The following is an 18,078-nucleotide window of genomic DNA, read 5'->3' as shown; positions in this document are numbered from 1 at the left end:
TAAATCCAACAATGGGCTAGGCCAAGGGTCAAACTTAAATTGCGCGTTGTCACATGTTAATAAAATTAGTGCCGTTAATATTTAATTTTAACACATTATTAACGCGTTAAATAAATCTATGCTGGGTTGTTGTTAACCCATGTACTCAACCCAGTACTGCAATGAAACAACCCAGCATAAGTTTATTTATAACCCAACATGTGTTCTGTCCAATATTTACCCAGTGTTGGGTTAAAAATAACCCAGCAAAATTTAAAGTGCTGTTTTCTCAATATCAGTATGGGCAATAAAAAACCTTATATCGGTCGACTACTATTTCACATCTTGAATTTATTAATTTAGCTACAAGAGCCCTTAACTCCCAGCACACAGACCAATAACACTTCTATGGAGCCAACAATACATTGATTCAATACATTCTACATCATTTAACAATAAGGGAGAAAAAAGACAGTTTGATTTCTAATAGTTTCTCAGTAGAGACTACATTTGAATGAAAGAATTACTATTTGTAACCTTGATTATGATGTTTTTGCTAACATCATATAATGTAAAACAATTGCTCTTAAAATGAAATGCAGCATTTAAATGTCTCCAAATGAGGTAGCAATGCAGGTGACACTCCACCTGCACTTAAAATCTTTGCAGATAAATCACTAGCTTTTGAGAAAAAGTCATGAAACAAGACTTTTTGTGGTTATGGGGCTCAACAAAACATTGTCCAGAATATACGTGTATAGCAAATATGCATTAATACAAACTTAAATACTGAGTTGCCTGTTATGTACAGTATTAAACACTGTTGTTGAACATTTTGCTGGTTTCGTCACAACTATGAAAATAACATTGTGTGTTGAAGACCATAATAATATGCTTTGCTTGTGTGCCATAATTGATGATTTTACAGATGTATTTACAAACCCTACAGTTTCCCAGATCATTAAACATACAAACCAAATAACATATTAAACAAATGAAGAAATTGTTTTTTTTTTTATAAAAAGTTGCTAAAAATGAAAATACTGAGAGATATTGCCAGTAACACTTTAGAATACGGTTCCACTTGCTAACATTAGTTAATACATTAGCTAACATGAACAAACAATGTGCAATCTATGTTTACAGAATTTTTTCTCATTAGTTAATATTGCACTCTTAACTCATTCCCCGACATTTTTTTGGAAAAGTTGCCCGCCAGCATTTTTTGTGATTTTCACAAAATGCCTTCCAGGTAAAATTTCTTCTAAAAATATATAAATATATCAAATGAAAGAACAGCCCCTCTGCTTTCAAACAATAACAAGCAAACAAAACAAGAAAAAAAGTTTCATCCCATCTATATTTTTTCTCTGCTTATAAACCCTTAAATATGGGTTTTTTCTTAAAAAATATTTTTTAGCAAAAAAACTGAAATAATTGCATTTTTGTGAAGGAATTTTGTTAGAGATCAGATTCAGAATGATTATCAAAACATAAACATAAAAATGAATAAATAACGTTTTGGCTTCAGTTTTTCATAAATTGGGTAAGTGCGATAAATGCGGTAACAGATTAACATAAAAACTCACCAGGAACATTTTTTTATGCAATTTTTCCCTCTTAATTGACGAGACAACTCGTCAATACGAGATAACTCGTCAATGGTGGGGAAAGAGTTAAGCCCTATTCGGAATTGTTTCTCGTGGGGACGTAAGGTATTTTCATAATTTACAGAGGGTAGTCATTAATTTTATTGACATCCAAATCCAGAATGTCTGTTTTTTTCTCTGACCACCCGTGTAAAAAATTCCCTGTCAAATTACCTACAGTTTTTTGACAAACACCAAGGTTGTGTAGTAATTTAATTGCCGGGGATCAATGTAAAAATCATTCTGCACTTCCTTTTAGACTACTGAAAAGCACCATATGGTCTTTCTTCTAGTTGTTTTTGTATTTTATTGTGAGAGGATTGTGGCAGTACCATGTTTTCTGTTTTGGAAGCACATGGCCATTGTTTTTGTGTGCCATGTGCTCTCTGGTCTAGTGCCTTGGCCCCACCCTCTCTTTTCCTGATTAATTATCTCATTATTGTTTCATTCCCCTCACACTGTAAAAAGTAAAGCTGCTCCTCTTAAAGAACTTACTTCAAATAGTAACAAGTTTTTTTTCTTACATTTTCTCACTTTAAGTAAAAAACCTAAGGTAAAAAGCTTAAAATATATAAACAATTAAGTTTCATTTAAAGTGAGAAAATCGAAAGAAAAAATGTAAGCATTACTTATTGAAGTAATTTTTTTTAAGATGATCAAAATTTTATGTTTTTACAGTGCACCTGTTTCCATTATTTGCTGTCCTATTTAATTAAAGGGATAGTTCACCCCAAAACGAAAACTTTCCCATCATTTACTCACTCGCATGTTGTTACAAACCTGTATAAATGTCTTTGTTTTGATAAACACGAAGGAAGATATTTTGAGGAATGTTTGTTACAAAACCGTTTGTGCACCATTTACTTCCATAGTAGGAAAATTAATACTATGGAAGTGAATGGTGCTCACCAACTGTTTGGAAATGACACAAGAGTGAGTAAACAAAGAAATGACAAAATTGTGTGTGTTGTCCTGTGCAACGTGATGTATTGCCTTGCATCTTGCCGTGGCAAGAACCTTTGGGATCCAAAAATGGTTATTTAACGGCATAGCTGTTGAACCATTTGTAGCACCTCTGTTTTTAAGAGTAATGCCAATACAATTGTTTATATTAGTTTACTGTGCATTAACTGCATTAACAGAGACAACTTTTAATCGTATTATTAAATGTTGAAATAAACATGAAAAAAGTTGAAAAAATCCTGTTACAGTTTTGTTCATTGTTAGTTCATGTTAACTACTGTAGTTTTAACAAGTGGAACTTTCTTCTAAAATGTTAAACTGACCATACCAGCATGAGGAGTTTTTTGTTGAACCCTCTGGTTGTAAACAGATGAACTTTGCATGACATAACCTGATTTTAAACTAAGATATCCACATGATTTATTATCCTGCTTGAACAAACAAACCCCCGCTGTAAAAAAATATAAGGACATAAATCTATTCAACTAAAAAATAAGCCCTGTCTCAATTACACCCAAATACCTATAAAAGATTATTTTTTGCAACAGTTAAGGCCTGTTCACACCAAGAACCATAACTATAAGATAGTTTAAAAAAATAATTTTAACTGTAAGATAGAAGTGCACTCCATACCGCAATTATAATGACAGAGGAACAATATTATTGAACGGAAAAACAAAACAATCAAAATTCGGTAATGCTTTATTTTAATAGTCCACTTCATACTACACATTTTACTAACTATTTATTGTAACCACTTGTCAACTGCTAGTCATAGAGTAGTTAGTAGACTGTCTGCTTAATATGTATTAACAATTTATTTTAATGGTCCCTCATCTGTCATTCTACTGAATACAAGTATCCCTTCCCTAAATGTCTAAAGTGGACTATCAAAATAAATTGTAACTCCAATTCACTTATCATTATGAGAATTGTCACTATGATCATTCTTGGTATGACCGAGCCCTTAATCCTATTCAAAATAACCCATATTACTTTACTTAGGACATATATTACATATATTTTATAGTGCCATTTTCAATCACTTTTGTTGTCGAGCTTTTCTCTGGGTTACAGATTGAAGCCAGTTGCCTAAATGCAGGTCCAAGGTCAGAGAACGGCTCAGGATCAAAGTCATTATCGGGCAAGTCTATAGGGTCCAGGTCTGAAAAGTATTCAGAGTTGTCCTCAAAAGCGTAACGATGAGGCTCATAATCAAGCAACTCATTTCCCAGTGACTGTATTGAATGAAGCCTCTGAAAGTTGAAGAATATTATTATGAAGAATTTATTACCTTTAATTGTGCTAAATAACAAATACTTTCAAGAAACAGTTCACCCCAAAAATCACATTGATTAATAAATAAATACATTCCAGTAATTTTGGTGCTCTCTAGAGAATCCTATCAGAGATGAGAATTTTAGACTTTTTTCTTTAAAGGTGCAGTGTGTAAATTTTAGAAGGATCTATTGACAGAAATGCAAAATAATATGCAAAACTATATTATCAGAGGTGTATAAAGACCTTTCATAATGAACCGTTATGTGTTTATTACCTTAGAACAAGACCTTTTTATCTACATACACAGAGGGTCCCCTTACATGGAAGACGCCATTTTGTGCCGCCATGTTTCTACAGAAGCCTTTAACGGTCAAACTTTTTTTACTAAGTTGTCTCCAATGATGACATGTTTGTCCGGTGGCTGCTACCGTAGTTTTTTATGCGTTTCAAAAGCGAGGGGTGAGGAGTGGACTACACCGTTGGTTGCAATTCGCATCCTCACCACTAGATGCCACTAAAATTTACACACTGCACCTTTAAATTGTGTACACTTATAGCTGGCATTATTCGCTCATATCCATGATTAAAGATAAATTAGGAATGTATAAAGGTATACTTTAATAAACTTACCTGTACGAGTATATTTTGTAAATGCAGTCGGCTCATGGTATATGAATTTTGTCTTTTAGAGGTCATTCTGCTAACCATTGTACCCTGAGGACACATACAAATAACCGGTACATTATTGATTTGTTTTACAAGAGTGCTGAAAACGTAAAGCTTTACCCTTGTCAAAAGCAGTAAAAAGATAAAAATTGACCTTATAATGACTGTTACTCCGATACAGGGACTGTTTCCATGTGGATATCTGCTGGTTAGAAGTGAAAAATAGTTGCTAAAATTAGAACACTAAACTTTATTCTTATCCTTTATGATTTAGAAGTAATATGACCATGCTGGTTTGAAACCAGTGGTTTCTATGGTTTATAAGCATATGTTGTTACCAGTTTACATGGCAATGTAATGAAATGGCCTTTTAGCCTGTTTTCATTTACATTACAATGTATGTATATTTAATGGTTGTGGGTTGTAAAAATAGATAGTGTTGTGGGGCGGGCCAAATAATTTAATAAAAGCGTGATCCGCATCACTACCAGCTACTTATTCACGTGTGTGCTGCTGCCAACGATGAAGAGTTTGTAGCTTGTTCAATAGTTGTTTAGGATTTAAATTTGTCATGTAGATGGCGGCATTAAATCAGTAATGTTTTAAGTGACAATCATCTGAGCAATATTATGTAATATCATTTCCATCGCACACTTGATATATATTCGGCCAATCACAACGCACTGGATGACGTTTCAGAAAGGCGGGGCATAGAGGAGCAATTTGTTGTGTGTCATATTTGTTGTGTGTTTATGTTATTGAGAGGAAAGGGCACAGCGCATATTTATAACGTGGTGTTATTCAAAATACGTTTCCACTTGTTTGCAAGAAAAGGTCTCGAAGTGATCATGACTGAAAGCTGCTCGGGAATATTTTTAACCATACTGTAACGCAACATTCAAACTGCTAAATAGTTATCAGGCTTACTTATAATTTTACTGTTTTTAACATAACGTGTTATAGATAAAATACACCACATAAAGTAGTATCCATGTTAAACTATACAGAGCACCATTTTTGATTTTTTATTGGGAGGGCCAGCTGTCAATATGGGTGGGCCCAGGCTCGTCCAGGCCCGCCCACAGCTCCGCCTTGCTACAGGTGAAGCTGCTCTTTACGCCTTCTAATGTCTAATAATCAATCCTTCCTCATTTATTTCCAAGAGACTCAATAATCATCTTTTACATTTTAATCCTTAGATTTTTCATATTTTAAAAATTAATATTTTAAATATTAATCGCCTCAAACGGGCCAACAATGCGTCTGAACACACCTCATTTTCAAACCAGAATGCCCTTGGGCGCAAAATTGGGCGCAAATGCATTTGCTATTTAAGCAATGTGCCGCTAAACGTGAAAATTATCATTGCGCCGGGTTGAAACTAGCAAAAGACACTTGCTAGTTTTGGGCTGCATTGTGCCGCATTGCGCCGGGTGTATGATAGATAGGGCCCATGGCGTTTTTTGAACCTTAATACTCAAATAACTACAATTTTATAGTTCAAACAAAGGTCAGAGGCAAAAGTTATGGATTGCAGCTTTAAATATTTGTCGTAATATCATACCTCATTGAAATTGTATTGCGCTCTTTTGCTGGTCTGGATTCCATTCATATGAATCAGGGTATTACGAGGGCTCATATTCATGCTCGCTACCTAAAGCAAAAAAAAAGTACATTAAAAAGTACAATTATAGTTAATGCTGAGTTGTTTTAACCCATGGTTGAAATAAAACATGGACAAATCCAACCATTCAGTTTAAATTAACCTTTGGGTTGTTGTAACCCAAAATACCGGATTGTTTTTATCTGGCTGGGTCAAATATGGACATTTTCTAGGTTAACTTAAACCATTCATCCATATTTACCCACGCATGGACTAAAACAACACAACATCTTTAGATTGTATGAATGATTGTTTTGTGTGAAACTCATAACAACTTATACATTAAAAAAATGTACCTGCTGAACGTTCACCTTGGTTTGAATATTGTTAGATACCAGAGTAGCCTCCTTTGACTGAGCCTCATATTTTTTCTTCAGGAGAGTGTTCGGGACCTTCAGATCAAACATTTATGAAACACAGTATTGCCCTTAGATACTACGGCTTTTCTGTTTCACTTACAAGCAACGAAAAGTGAATTTGATCAGACAGACACATTCATTTTACAGCAGTCTTACCATACAATCTGTTCCAGGGTTCTCAGTGTTAGATGGCAGGACATTATTTAAAACATAGTCCACGTGTGCCAAAGACTTTACAGCCCCGCAAGAGCAAGTGATGGAGAGCAGCAGAAGTGCTGAGATGAGGAAATGCATTTCAGATTTTAAAATGCACAAAAGTATTTTCCAATCATTAATTCGTATACGTTAGAAAATGTATATAACCAGTGCTCACCGAAAACCAGCAGTGAGGCAAAGATGGCCGTTCCAATGACACCGGTTCCTACTTTTTTCTGTGTGTTGCGTTGAACAAGACAGCTTGGTGAGACTGAACAATCGCACGCCGAGACGGTGAGATTCTGGAGAAAAGAGATGCCCTGCTTATCCGAAATTTTCACCGTCAGTGTGTACATACCAGGATAAACGTTTTTGTGTTTCACCAAGTGCACGGTGTTACCTACAGGACAGAGCGAAATATATATTAAACACATAGTTTCTGACACGGGCGCATTTATTTGACACTGTTTGTATGCTTGCAAGGTTAGACAAAAATGGTCCCAAGTTATCATTGGGGCAGTACTCTTTAAAATGGTCCTAATATGTTACGTTTATACTAGTGCTGCCTCACGATTAGTCGCGACTAATCGTTTGCAGAATAAAAGTTTTTGTTTACATAATAAATGTGTGTGTACTGTGTATAATAATTATGTTTATATAAATACAAACACATAAATGTATAATTTTAAGGAAAAAATATATTTATATAATAAATATGTATATTTATATATAATATAGATTATATATAAATATAAACACTTATATACACATGCAAATGTTTCTTAATTATATACATGCATGTGTGTATGTGTATTTATACATAATTATTATACGCAATACACCCACATATATTATGTAAACAAAAACGTTTATTCTGCAAACGATTAGTCGCGACTAATCGTGAGGCAGCACTGGTTTATACATATATGATGCCCTCTTTGGTACCAACATGTTCCTCTGAGAAACTAATAAATCTCTTTAGGTACAAATGTGTACTTTTTAAAAGGATAACGACCACCCAAGTGACAGTTAGGGACAATTTTTTGATCTTTTTTTGGACTTCCTTTTGATTACCTGGTATAATAGTCAAAGCTTGAGATTATACAGACACAAGTTTTTCCTTTACCGTGGCTCGGGTCGATGCTCCATTCGTCCTTAACATCTCCTATTAGTTCAAATCTGAATGGTCCACTGTATGGATCTCCATCAAGGTCATACGCCGTGATCTCTGTACTAGAAACCTCATCAGATTGACAGACAGAGACGGCGGTTTCCTTTAACATGGGCACATTATCGTTCTTGTCTTCGACGTAGATGTTAACCGTAGCAGTGCTTGTCATTTTAGGGTCATCTGGAATGGAAACCAAGAGAAATCTTAATGAAATGTAAATATACAAATGTATTCTTACACAGCTGAGACCAGGGGTTGGTTTATCGTTGCCGGGTTTTATTCTGTACACCTTACCGTATTTGTAAGTTACCTTTCTCAGTGACAATCACAGTTACTGTATAAGTGCCATTTATCACATAACTCGACTCTCTGTCTAAAGGTTTTTTCACAAAGATCTCCCCTGTTGTAGCATTGACTCTGAGCCAGCCTGCAGGATCTTGTTCAAGAGTGTACCTGATGGGATAAAAGATGAATTATTCTCAGGGGTGTTGTTAAGTTGAAGTTACAAACGCTTAATAACTTGATAGTTTAGGCTAGCAAAGGTACAACAACACTGTAAAAAATGAGCTGTAGTTATGCAACTGTTTAAATTAGCATTATACATTAACAAGTCTTTATCTTTACAGAATAAATCTAAAATAACAGCCTCACGCAAAGCATTCTGGGAGCCAGAAATCCTCATCAACCTTTTATCATTTTTTTCCTTCAGATTTTGAGGCTGATATTTTAGATTTATTCTGTAAAGACAAAGACTTGTTAAAGCTGCCAGTCAAATTTGTGTTATAATTTGTGCAAATATTTGCTTTGCCACCTTTTTAATGTACACTTTTAAATATCAAGGTGCTGATTTAAAGGGGACATATGATGCTTTTAAAAAAAACATTATTTTGTGTGTTTGGTGTTAAGCAGTGTTATACTGCCAACTTTTTAGCCGATTTCACACAGTTATTTCGGTCATAATGGGAGAGGGAGGGTGTTACTGCGCCGAGTCGAAGTACTCCCAAAAGTGCTATTACGCCATAAAATGTAGCTCCTCTTTTAAATCCGCTTAGAAAAGCGCTACGTTTTATTTTGTACCACCAAACTTGCTCGTATAACTACTCGTCTTAAATAAGAAAAACGTTGATGTGTTTGGTCACTTCTAACTTTATCTCTAAATGGTACCATTGAATGAATGGGGCTAAGCTAAATGCTATCGAAGCGTCGCAGCGCGCTCCAGCGCTTACGTGCACGCACACAGATGATAGAGGGATGTATCAACAATTCTTAGTTAAGGTAATAACATATTTTAATATTGAAAATGACTATTCCTTTAACAAGAAAAAAGTAACTGACCACTTTTTACCAGCGATACAAATTGAATTTGTAATTAAAATGTAATTAAGTGTTAATATTCTGTCATATAGTTTTATAACAACATCATGAATATTCTTCAGTTCATAATATTTTTTAAAGTTTCCTCCATGTGTTTAACAAATAAAATCAATCATTCAATAATAATAATAATTAAAATTGATAAAATAATAATTTATTGCATTTGAAGACCTAAAATTAAATGACAACAGTACAAGCCATGCAGTGTTGGGTCCATATCACTTGAAAAACCATTAAATGAAATTGATTTAATGTTTTGTTAGTTTTTTCGTCTATGTCAGAAAATTTCAGAACCCTCTGTGTGAGGAAGAACAAGTTCTGTTAGTTGTCAGTTTTAAGTTAAGTTCAAGTTAAGTATAATTGTTTGACATGTCTGTGGCATTTTGTTCAGGTATTTACAATTATTTGACACTTAGTGACATTTAAATGACAGTTTAATGTAATGTTAACCCATAAAGCTAGGTAGTTTCTTAAGTTTGATAATTATTTTGTTTTGTCATGTTTATGACAGATTTATGACAAGTTATGATGTATTGTTTTTTTCAAGTTGTCATAATAAAGACATCTCAAACAATGTCATCTTTGAATTAAAAATGACAAACCAACATATGACACCTATTGACAGTTGTCATAAATGTGCATAAAATCTCCTTCATGTTTATGACACGTGTCATGTCATGATTATAAAGGTGTCATGTCAGTCTTATGCACACCCTTCAAGTAAAGGGTTATTGTGCTATTCACACACCACAACAACTTTACGTCTTTTCACCATGTAGGTTATCATTCACACAGCAGTGCAAAAATATCGGTGTATACAGGTAAGAGAACAAAAGTTTCCTCTAAACCACCATTTGGCGAGATCTGTGTTGTGTTGTAAACAGTAGTTGGTTATGACTTCTATCTTGCTGTCTGTATTTTGTTGTTTCTACTTCTGTGGCAGTCATGGACAGTTACTCTTAACCAAACACTGCAAGAGTCACAACCTAATACATTAACAGCAATGTCTGAATGCTTCACAGAGAGTGAGCAAACAACCTAGGCAATTCAGCAAAGAGATAGTAAACTTTTGAGCAAGAGATTTGGCCGATTTAGCAATATAACTGTGTTTGACTTCAAGCAGCGTGTGGCGAGAAATGTCCGTAAACAGCATGTGAGGTAGAGGGTGTCATCTCTGACAGAATGTTATGATTGGCCCAAAGCTGTCAGCGCGTTTTGTCTTCGTCTTTGCTCATATTGGTATTCTTACAACTTCTGTTTACCAAATTTACCAAAACTTAAAAAAAGCAAAGTTACACAAAGCGATAACTAAATCTACATATTCGTTCTTTGCATATACATTTGGGTGGCATTATGCAAATATTTAGACACAGTGGCATGTGGGGGGCGTGTCTGATTTACTTGTTTTAGCGGACAATCATACCAAATGCATTTTAAACGTTTGAAAACCCAAGGCTGAACAAAGAAAAGAGCAGTGTGCTGCCATTTTTATTGCTAGGCAACCACCAAGGCAGCTGTCCTGTCAATCAAATATTGAAGCATGAGTGCTCTTGAAAATTTGGTTTGCTGTAAACTGTCACTAGCAGAAACTTTAAAAAGATGGCGCTTGCTCTGACCTTGATCGAGGTTGAGAGGTGCACAAACACGCAATAGACAGAGAGTGAGTGCAGTCACCCACTTATGAAAATTAATCATGTTTTTATTACAGTTAAAACCAAAAAACATGGTTACTGTAGTAAAATCATGGTATCCACAAAATAACCATGGTTTTGACAACCATGGTTTTGAAAAACCATAGTTAAAAATGGTTAGTGTAGTAAAACCATGGTTAATTTTGTAAGGTCTGGTTGTTCCAAGCAACTATAAAATTTTGTGACCAACCTAGATATGTACACTAACCTATGTCGCCTTGACTACGGCAGTTCATTGGAACAAATGCGTCAAATAGAGCCGCCATCTTGAAAAGGGGAGCCCCTCATCTTTAATGCATTAACGTGAAAGTACGCAAAGGTTTAACGGAAATAAAACCACCATAAAATTGTCATCAATGCAAATTTCTAGTTTTTTTTCTTCTTTTTTTGTTCCAACGGTCAGACATGTATTTAGCATTGAGTCCAGAGAAAAGTTAAAGTCTTGACATTAAGAAAATCGACTTTTTCTAAATATAATCTACCCAGTCTCACAAGGTTTTGTGATTTCACATATTTTTTTTATTCTTTTTTCGTGATATTATCACAAATTTCAGCCCAGTCTCATGAAATTTCGTTATATAGTCCGTATTTTTTTTTCTTGATATTATCACGAATTTCCGCATTTTTTTGTGATCGTATAATGAATTCCTGTTTTCGTGTGATTATCAATTGCTTTTTCCTATTTTTAAACCATTGTCGCTTCGGTTTAGGGTTAGATTTGGGGCTTGCATTAGAATGTCACTTTATATATTGGCTTATACTATTTTTTCTGATTTATTTTTTATATGTCGCCTGGCGTTAGGGTTAGAGTTGGGTTTGGGTAGGGATGTCATTTTATGTAAATCTAACCCTAAACCAAAGCGACAATGGTAAGAAAATAGGAGTGACCAATGCGTGATGGTCGCACGAGGGCGGGAGTTCGTTGTGCGATCACAAAAAAAACACGGAAATTCGAGATAATATCATGATATAATACATAGTGCTAGTAGGCCTAACATACATACGCAGCACAAAAGTTCGAATTCTAAGTACAGAAGGAGATAGCAACGTTACCTAGCTACCTCCTAGTTTGACGCATGCTTTCTATATTCTATATCTGGTCATCATAAACAAATGAGTAACGTTCACTCCCGAGTCGCTCCCAAATGTCGCTCATAATTTGCATAAAGTAAAAATTTCTCAGCTTTGACGCGCAACTGGACACGCCCATCCAGCTGTCAATGGTCACTGTCGCTCATGACGACGGATGCCGCCGAGCTTCCATTGAAATTAATGAGATTGCGTTGCTCTGCTAGTCGCTTATAATGTAAATGTACCTTAAGAAACACAAGGCGACATCTAGTGTATATATCTATGTGTCACCACAACGAAAGGCCCCCCTCTCCCCTCATTCAATTGGACGATAAAAAATGCAAATAACGCCGGGCTTTTCTGCTTAACTTCAGCCGCTCAGAGCGCAAAAACGCATGATGTGACAGGTGCCATAAATATGGGATCTCTTTTAGAATAAATCATTTGGTTTGAGACTTTGAGCTTTGTAACTTTGCAGATCTTATACTGTACATGCACAAACAGCTATATAACACACATATAACCTACTTAATATGTAATATTACGATCCTTTGTTCTTTTGTACAACATATTCACAAGAATTTATTTTCAAAAGAAACCAAACTTTGTTTGTAGACCAAAGAGTTCAAGGACTGCAACATACTTTTGATATCTCAGGTTTGTATTAAAAAGTTTCTGGGTGTAATAAGTTGCAGCCCTCAACTGATGTTTATATTGTCATGTTGTGTATGGACCACAAGTTTTATAATTGCAGTACCAGTTTTGGCCACAATTCTACATACTGTTCCTTTAAGAGCCGGTAACCATCGTACCAGCTGGATAATATTATAATACTACTATATTATTAACCATGGTAAAATGTTGAGTAATGTTATATTAACATTTTCTTGCCAAGTCGACATTTTTGCATGACTCACGTAGATCCAATTTCTAAGAAATAAATCTAGAAAAGATAAGGAACTAAAGCACATACTGCAGTACAGGTTTTTGTTGAGTATCAGGATCGACCGCCACCACTTTGTCCACAAACACTCCGACGGCACCGTTCTCCTCCAACACTACCCTCCTCACCCGCTGAGGGAAATACGGGGGCTCGTTGACGTCTTCCACTGTAATGTTAAAGCCTCGAGTGGATTTTGTGGCTTGATGTGAAGTGATAATCCAAAGCCCACTTGCAGGCCTGTCTTTCACCTCACACGAGTAAAAAGGCTCATCATTATCTACAGTAATGCTGATACTTTGTAGTGCCTGCTTTTCATAATCTAGGGGCTGCAAAGAATTGCATAAAAATATATTAATGACCGAATCAAATCAAAGAAAACAAATAACAAATGTACAATAAAGCCTGGAGTGTGTGAATGAACCTTAACAACTGTGAGTACTCCATCATTAGTGTCCGGGTCGGTGTGGATGGAGAAGTGATCATATTTATCTCCTTGTATGGTGTACACGGCCCTCCACGCAGCAGTGAGACGGGTGTCTAAATCAGTTGTATGTATGATAAGGGGGGAGGAACCATTCGTACCCTCCAACACCTTACTAGAACCCTAAAAAAAAGTCAGGTGAAAAAGTCAAATATGTTATCAGTAACTTTCTTGTTGTTGGTTAAACATGTGAAAAAAGAAAAATCATTGTTCAAAACTGTTCTTACCATAATTTGCATCGGTAAGCAATAAGTAAAGAATGATGTGCAACCGGTTGTTATTATAAAATAAATACAGACAGGGTGAACAGGACTTCAGTCGGCTAGACGAACAATATCCTGTTTACTACATAGTTGCTTGACACATTAGTCAATAACTTAACACAAATAATTAATTTCCACTGTTATGCTGACAACACCCAGCTTTTCATTTCCTCAGAACCTGGCCTAACCAACCGGTTGTCTAGGCCGCAGCGAACGAGATTAGTAAATAATTAGCAAATAATTTCCTTATGCGCACCTGTTCCTTATAAACTGCTCTTCTCCGCAATATGACACATTAATTAATTAAAACCTTGACACAAATTAATAATTTTTACTGTTATGCTGACAACACCCAGCTTTACATTTCCTCGGAACCTGCAACCAACCGTTTATCTAGGTCAGCGAACTTGGTTAGTAAATAATTTGCAAATAATTTCGTAATTATAACTCAAATAAAACCGAGGTACTTATTATTGGACCAAAAACAATACAAACAATACATGTCAGATCACAACCTATCCATAGATGGTTGATTCCACTGACAAGAACCTAGGTGTAATGTTCGATAGTCATATTTCCCACACTTAGAAATATCTAAAAAAAATGTGACACATGCTATCTGCATGAGATACTGAGAAGGTTATCCACGCATTTATGACCTTCAGAATTGACTATTTTAACTAATTACTGGGGAAGTATCACGCGAACCAAGTAAACAAGCTTCAGCTGGTACAATACGCAGCTGCATTAGTGCTTACTCGTTCAAAGATGTATGATCACATTAGCTAAATTTTTGCATCTCTACACTGGCTGCCGGTTAAAGGTGCTCTTAGCGAATTCACGTGTTTAAAGGTGCCATTTGTAATAATTGAGGTAAAAGATTTTTAAAAATGAGCTACACGGATCAAAAGAATGAGAAGAAATAAGGGCAAAGATGCCATTAAAAAAATGACAAGGTATAGTGCTGCAGAAATATCAATCTGAATTAGCATGCTAAATTACTAGCTACAGCCTGAAAGGTGTCGTAATACCAGTTTCGACCATGGGAGGCGGTATGCGGGCCATGTACATAACCGCCAGCCAAACTGCAATACACAAATAAGTCGCATGTGTGGGGGTACAGCCCTCTACTACCGCTGCGTCCGAAAACTAAGGCAGCTGACTTGTTGACATGTAGGCAGCTCAGAGAAATGCAATTCGGACAGCCATGGATTCGGACATGCCTTCCTGCCTTGCAATAGGGTTTTCGGACGCATTTCAGTTCAGGGAAGAGAGCGGAAGAATGGCTGAAGCAAGAGACATTTACCACTACCACAACCATTCGCTGCAGGGAGCAACGCGCTCGGAATCACAAATAAAATATGATAAATAAAGGAACCGAACCAGAGTAAATATAGGCACTGCTTTTCATCGCTGGAGACAACTAATGGACATGAAAGAAATGAGGTTTCACTCCGAAATGACAACATTTCTTTTCGATTGGTAAGTAAGATGCTGTAAGTATTTCGCTGGAAGTTCACTTATAATAGGCCTTGGGATAACTTATGCTCAGCTTGTAGATGAACTACGGCTTTGTGCATTAAATGTGGCTCCATCTGAAAGCAGCTGATGGCGATTCACTTTTAATCAAGAAACCGGCTTCACTGACGAGAAGCGCAATGACTATCGCATGCAACTTATCGCGCATCCTTAGCTGTTAGCGTTTAATAGTTAGCTCTACCCACGGATCCGATCCGGTTTTCACCCGTTATCTACCAAGCTGATGCTAAAATGTAACATTAGCTAAGAAGCTTGAAATGTCTTCGATGATAATGAACACCAAATGGACGCACGAAACGTAGCGGAAAACATTGCAATTTTAATGAGACCGAATGTTTTTTTTTTTGACTAATGATAACTTACTTAGTTGCTAATGTAAATCAAACTTGATATATGCTGCTAAATTAGCAGCTGCTAAATTAAAATAGACCAACTCACTTTCTGGAGGTATACTGCCCCCATCTGTTTGGAGTGTGGAGTATGAATTGATTTTTTTTTGGCGGACATTTTAAATGGTCCCTTTAAGACCATAAAACATTTTTTGTTACATACAGCAAACATCTCCTCACTATCTGCTTGCTACCTGACCGCTGATCAAACTGTAAAAAAACGCAATTTTTGTAGACAGCCCAGGCTCAACAACACAGTGGCCAAACCTAGCACCACGAAACATAACAAAGTGTTCCAGCCAATAAATGACAAGAAGGATTTGGGGGTGGGGGTTGGGCGCCTTCATGAAAACACTGAAGGGAGGGGGAGAAGTTAGCTACGCTCCGTTTGTTTGAAAACAATTCAAACACAGTGTTGTTTTCGTCAACGATGACGATAACGAAATGATTTCGTTGACGCACATATTTTTTATGACGCTAACGCGACGATGACTAGCTAAAAATGTCTCTAAGGTGACGAAAACATGACGAGACGCTTTCGAGTTTTCGTTGACGAAACGAGACGGAACGAAAATGATTATAAGTCTCACGTTATAATGCATGTCATTTCTGCCTATTTTGCGTGAAATCTGTCTGGACCGTAGCGGTGACGCCAATAAACGGAAACGACGAGATGATATATGGACATACTTTCAGTATAATCCTTCAGACAGAAAAACGGAATGCATATTGGGAGACGATGTGGCCACAAACTAGGTGGGAAGAATACCACCAATCTCAAGCGGCACCTGAAGGCTCCTCACGCTAATATTTTTTAAAGGTAACTAACAAGTCACGCTGTTAACATATCATATACATTAAATTTTACTCGACAATCGGCTTGTGACACATTTCATGGTAAGCTTAAGGTTTTACATGTATCTGCTTGTCAAACCTAAGCCCATTTCCAATACTTTTTGTGATGTATTTAAATAAAACAAGGCACGCGTTTCTCAACTTTATAAGCAAGGTCTCATTGTAACACACACAAACTCAACACGAGGGAATATTAGGCTAAACTTTTTTCTTCATAACTTTTTGTTATGACATGTGCAGAAGGCACACAGACTAAAACAACAGCAAGCCCTCAGGTACAACCTTAATGCACATTTTAATTGTATTAAATACACCACACTTTTTAACCTAAATTCATTGGTTAAAAAATACTTTTTTTTACTAAAATTGACTTAAACTTGACTAAAACCTTTTTGCGTTTTCGTCGACTAAAACTTGACTAAAACTATAAATTTTACAAGTGACTAAAATGTGACTAAAACTAAAAGCATTTTCGTCCAAAAGACTAAGAATAAAACGAAAACTAAAAGGGCAGCCAAAAACAACACTGTTCAAACATCAACAAAAAGTGACGTCGGACAGATTCGCTTATAGAGCACCTTTAAGTATCGCATACAATTAAAAATATTGCTCAACACTTATATGGTCTTAAGTGGTCTAGCACCTCTGTATCTTGGTGAATTACTATCAGAATACAAACACATTTCATTCACAACATTTTGGTCTCTTAATAATCCCTAGAGATAATATTAGCAAAACTCTGTAGTAGTGTGTAGCTTTTTGAAAGTACACTACACGTGAATACCCTAATTTAGTGCTATAGCTATAATAAGTAAAAAGTCTAATTGAGTAAATATTTGTTTTTATCCGATTAGTCGATTAATTGAAATATTATCGCCCAATTAATCGATTATGTAAATAATCGTTAGTTGCAGCCTTATCTTAGCATATTATTGCCTCCTTAGGATAAAATGCTTGATTGTTTTCATCACTTTATTAATTCGCTTTGGATAAAAGTTATGTAACTACTAAGTAAATTTACTCAGATACTTAAAAAAAGGCCTGCATTTATTCACAGCCAAGGTAAAGGTGCAGTTATAGTAAGTTTTAGTAAGTCTTACTTTACTACTTTAATAAATTATTCTGCAAATTATATAAACTTATTTTGCAATTTGTTAAAGACTCTTGTTAAAGATTTTCAGAGCTTTGTCTGTTTCTTAAAGGAACAGTATGTAATGGATATCAATTAATCATAAAATGGCCCTGATATGTCACACGACATTAAGAAATTATTTTCATTTCAAATACTTACAACACTGACAACAGTGATCCGGCCAGGATATTGATATTTAAAAAATGAAGTTGCAGGCCTCAACTGATGTTTATGTTGTCATGTTGTGTATTGGCCACCAGTTGTGTGATTGCAGTACCAGTTTTGGCCACAATCCTACATACTGTTCCTTTAAAGAAAACCACAGTCCCACATTTTGCCCACACTTTCCCCAGTATGTCAGCAATTTGCCTACACTTCACCCACACTTGTTTTCTACCTAATGGGCATGTTTAC

The 18,078-nt window shown here is 35.8% G+C and overlaps 1 protein-coding gene across 2 annotated transcripts in view; it reads right to left on the bottom strand.

Moving 5' to 3' along the window:
- Positions 1-315: 315 nt before the first annotated feature.
- Positions 316-18,078, bottom strand: part of cdh27 (cadherin 27) — a 28,798-nt gene continuing 11,035 nt past the window's right edge. Inside the window, exons 8-18 of one of the 2 annotated variants that reach the window (XM_055183610.2) lie at positions 13,427-13,609; positions 13,036-13,331; positions 8,237-8,379; positions 7,882-8,106; positions 6,934-7,155; positions 6,717-6,835; positions 6,498-6,593; positions 6,103-6,192; positions 4,693-4,743; positions 4,503-4,586; positions 316-3,847 (exon numbers count right to left, since the gene is read on the bottom strand). In XM_055183610.2, coding sequence (XP_055039585.2) covers positions 3,605-3,847; positions 4,503-4,586; positions 4,693-4,743; positions 6,103-6,192; positions 6,498-6,593; positions 6,717-6,835; positions 6,934-7,155; positions 7,882-8,106; positions 8,237-8,379; positions 13,036-13,331; positions 13,427-13,609 — 1,752 coding nt within the window. In that variant the 3' untranslated portion in view covers positions 316-3,604. The remainder of the gene's footprint in view (positions 3,848-4,502; positions 4,587-4,692; positions 4,744-6,102; positions 6,193-6,497; positions 6,594-6,716; positions 6,836-6,933; positions 7,156-7,881; positions 8,107-8,236; positions 8,380-13,035; positions 13,332-13,426; positions 13,610-18,078) is intronic. The other variant, XM_055183611.2, reaches the window with a different exon arrangement.

The sequence above is a fragment of the Misgurnus anguillicaudatus genome, chromosome 14, assembly GCF_027580225.2.
Source record: "Misgurnus anguillicaudatus chromosome 14, ASM2758022v2, whole genome shotgun sequence".
In the NCBI taxonomy this organism is placed as follows: Eukaryota; Metazoa; Chordata; class Actinopteri; order Cypriniformes; family Cobitidae; genus Misgurnus; species Misgurnus anguillicaudatus.
The sequence above is the reverse complement of the archived record's forward strand: the minus strand, read 5'-3'. Positions and strand labels throughout refer to the sequence as shown.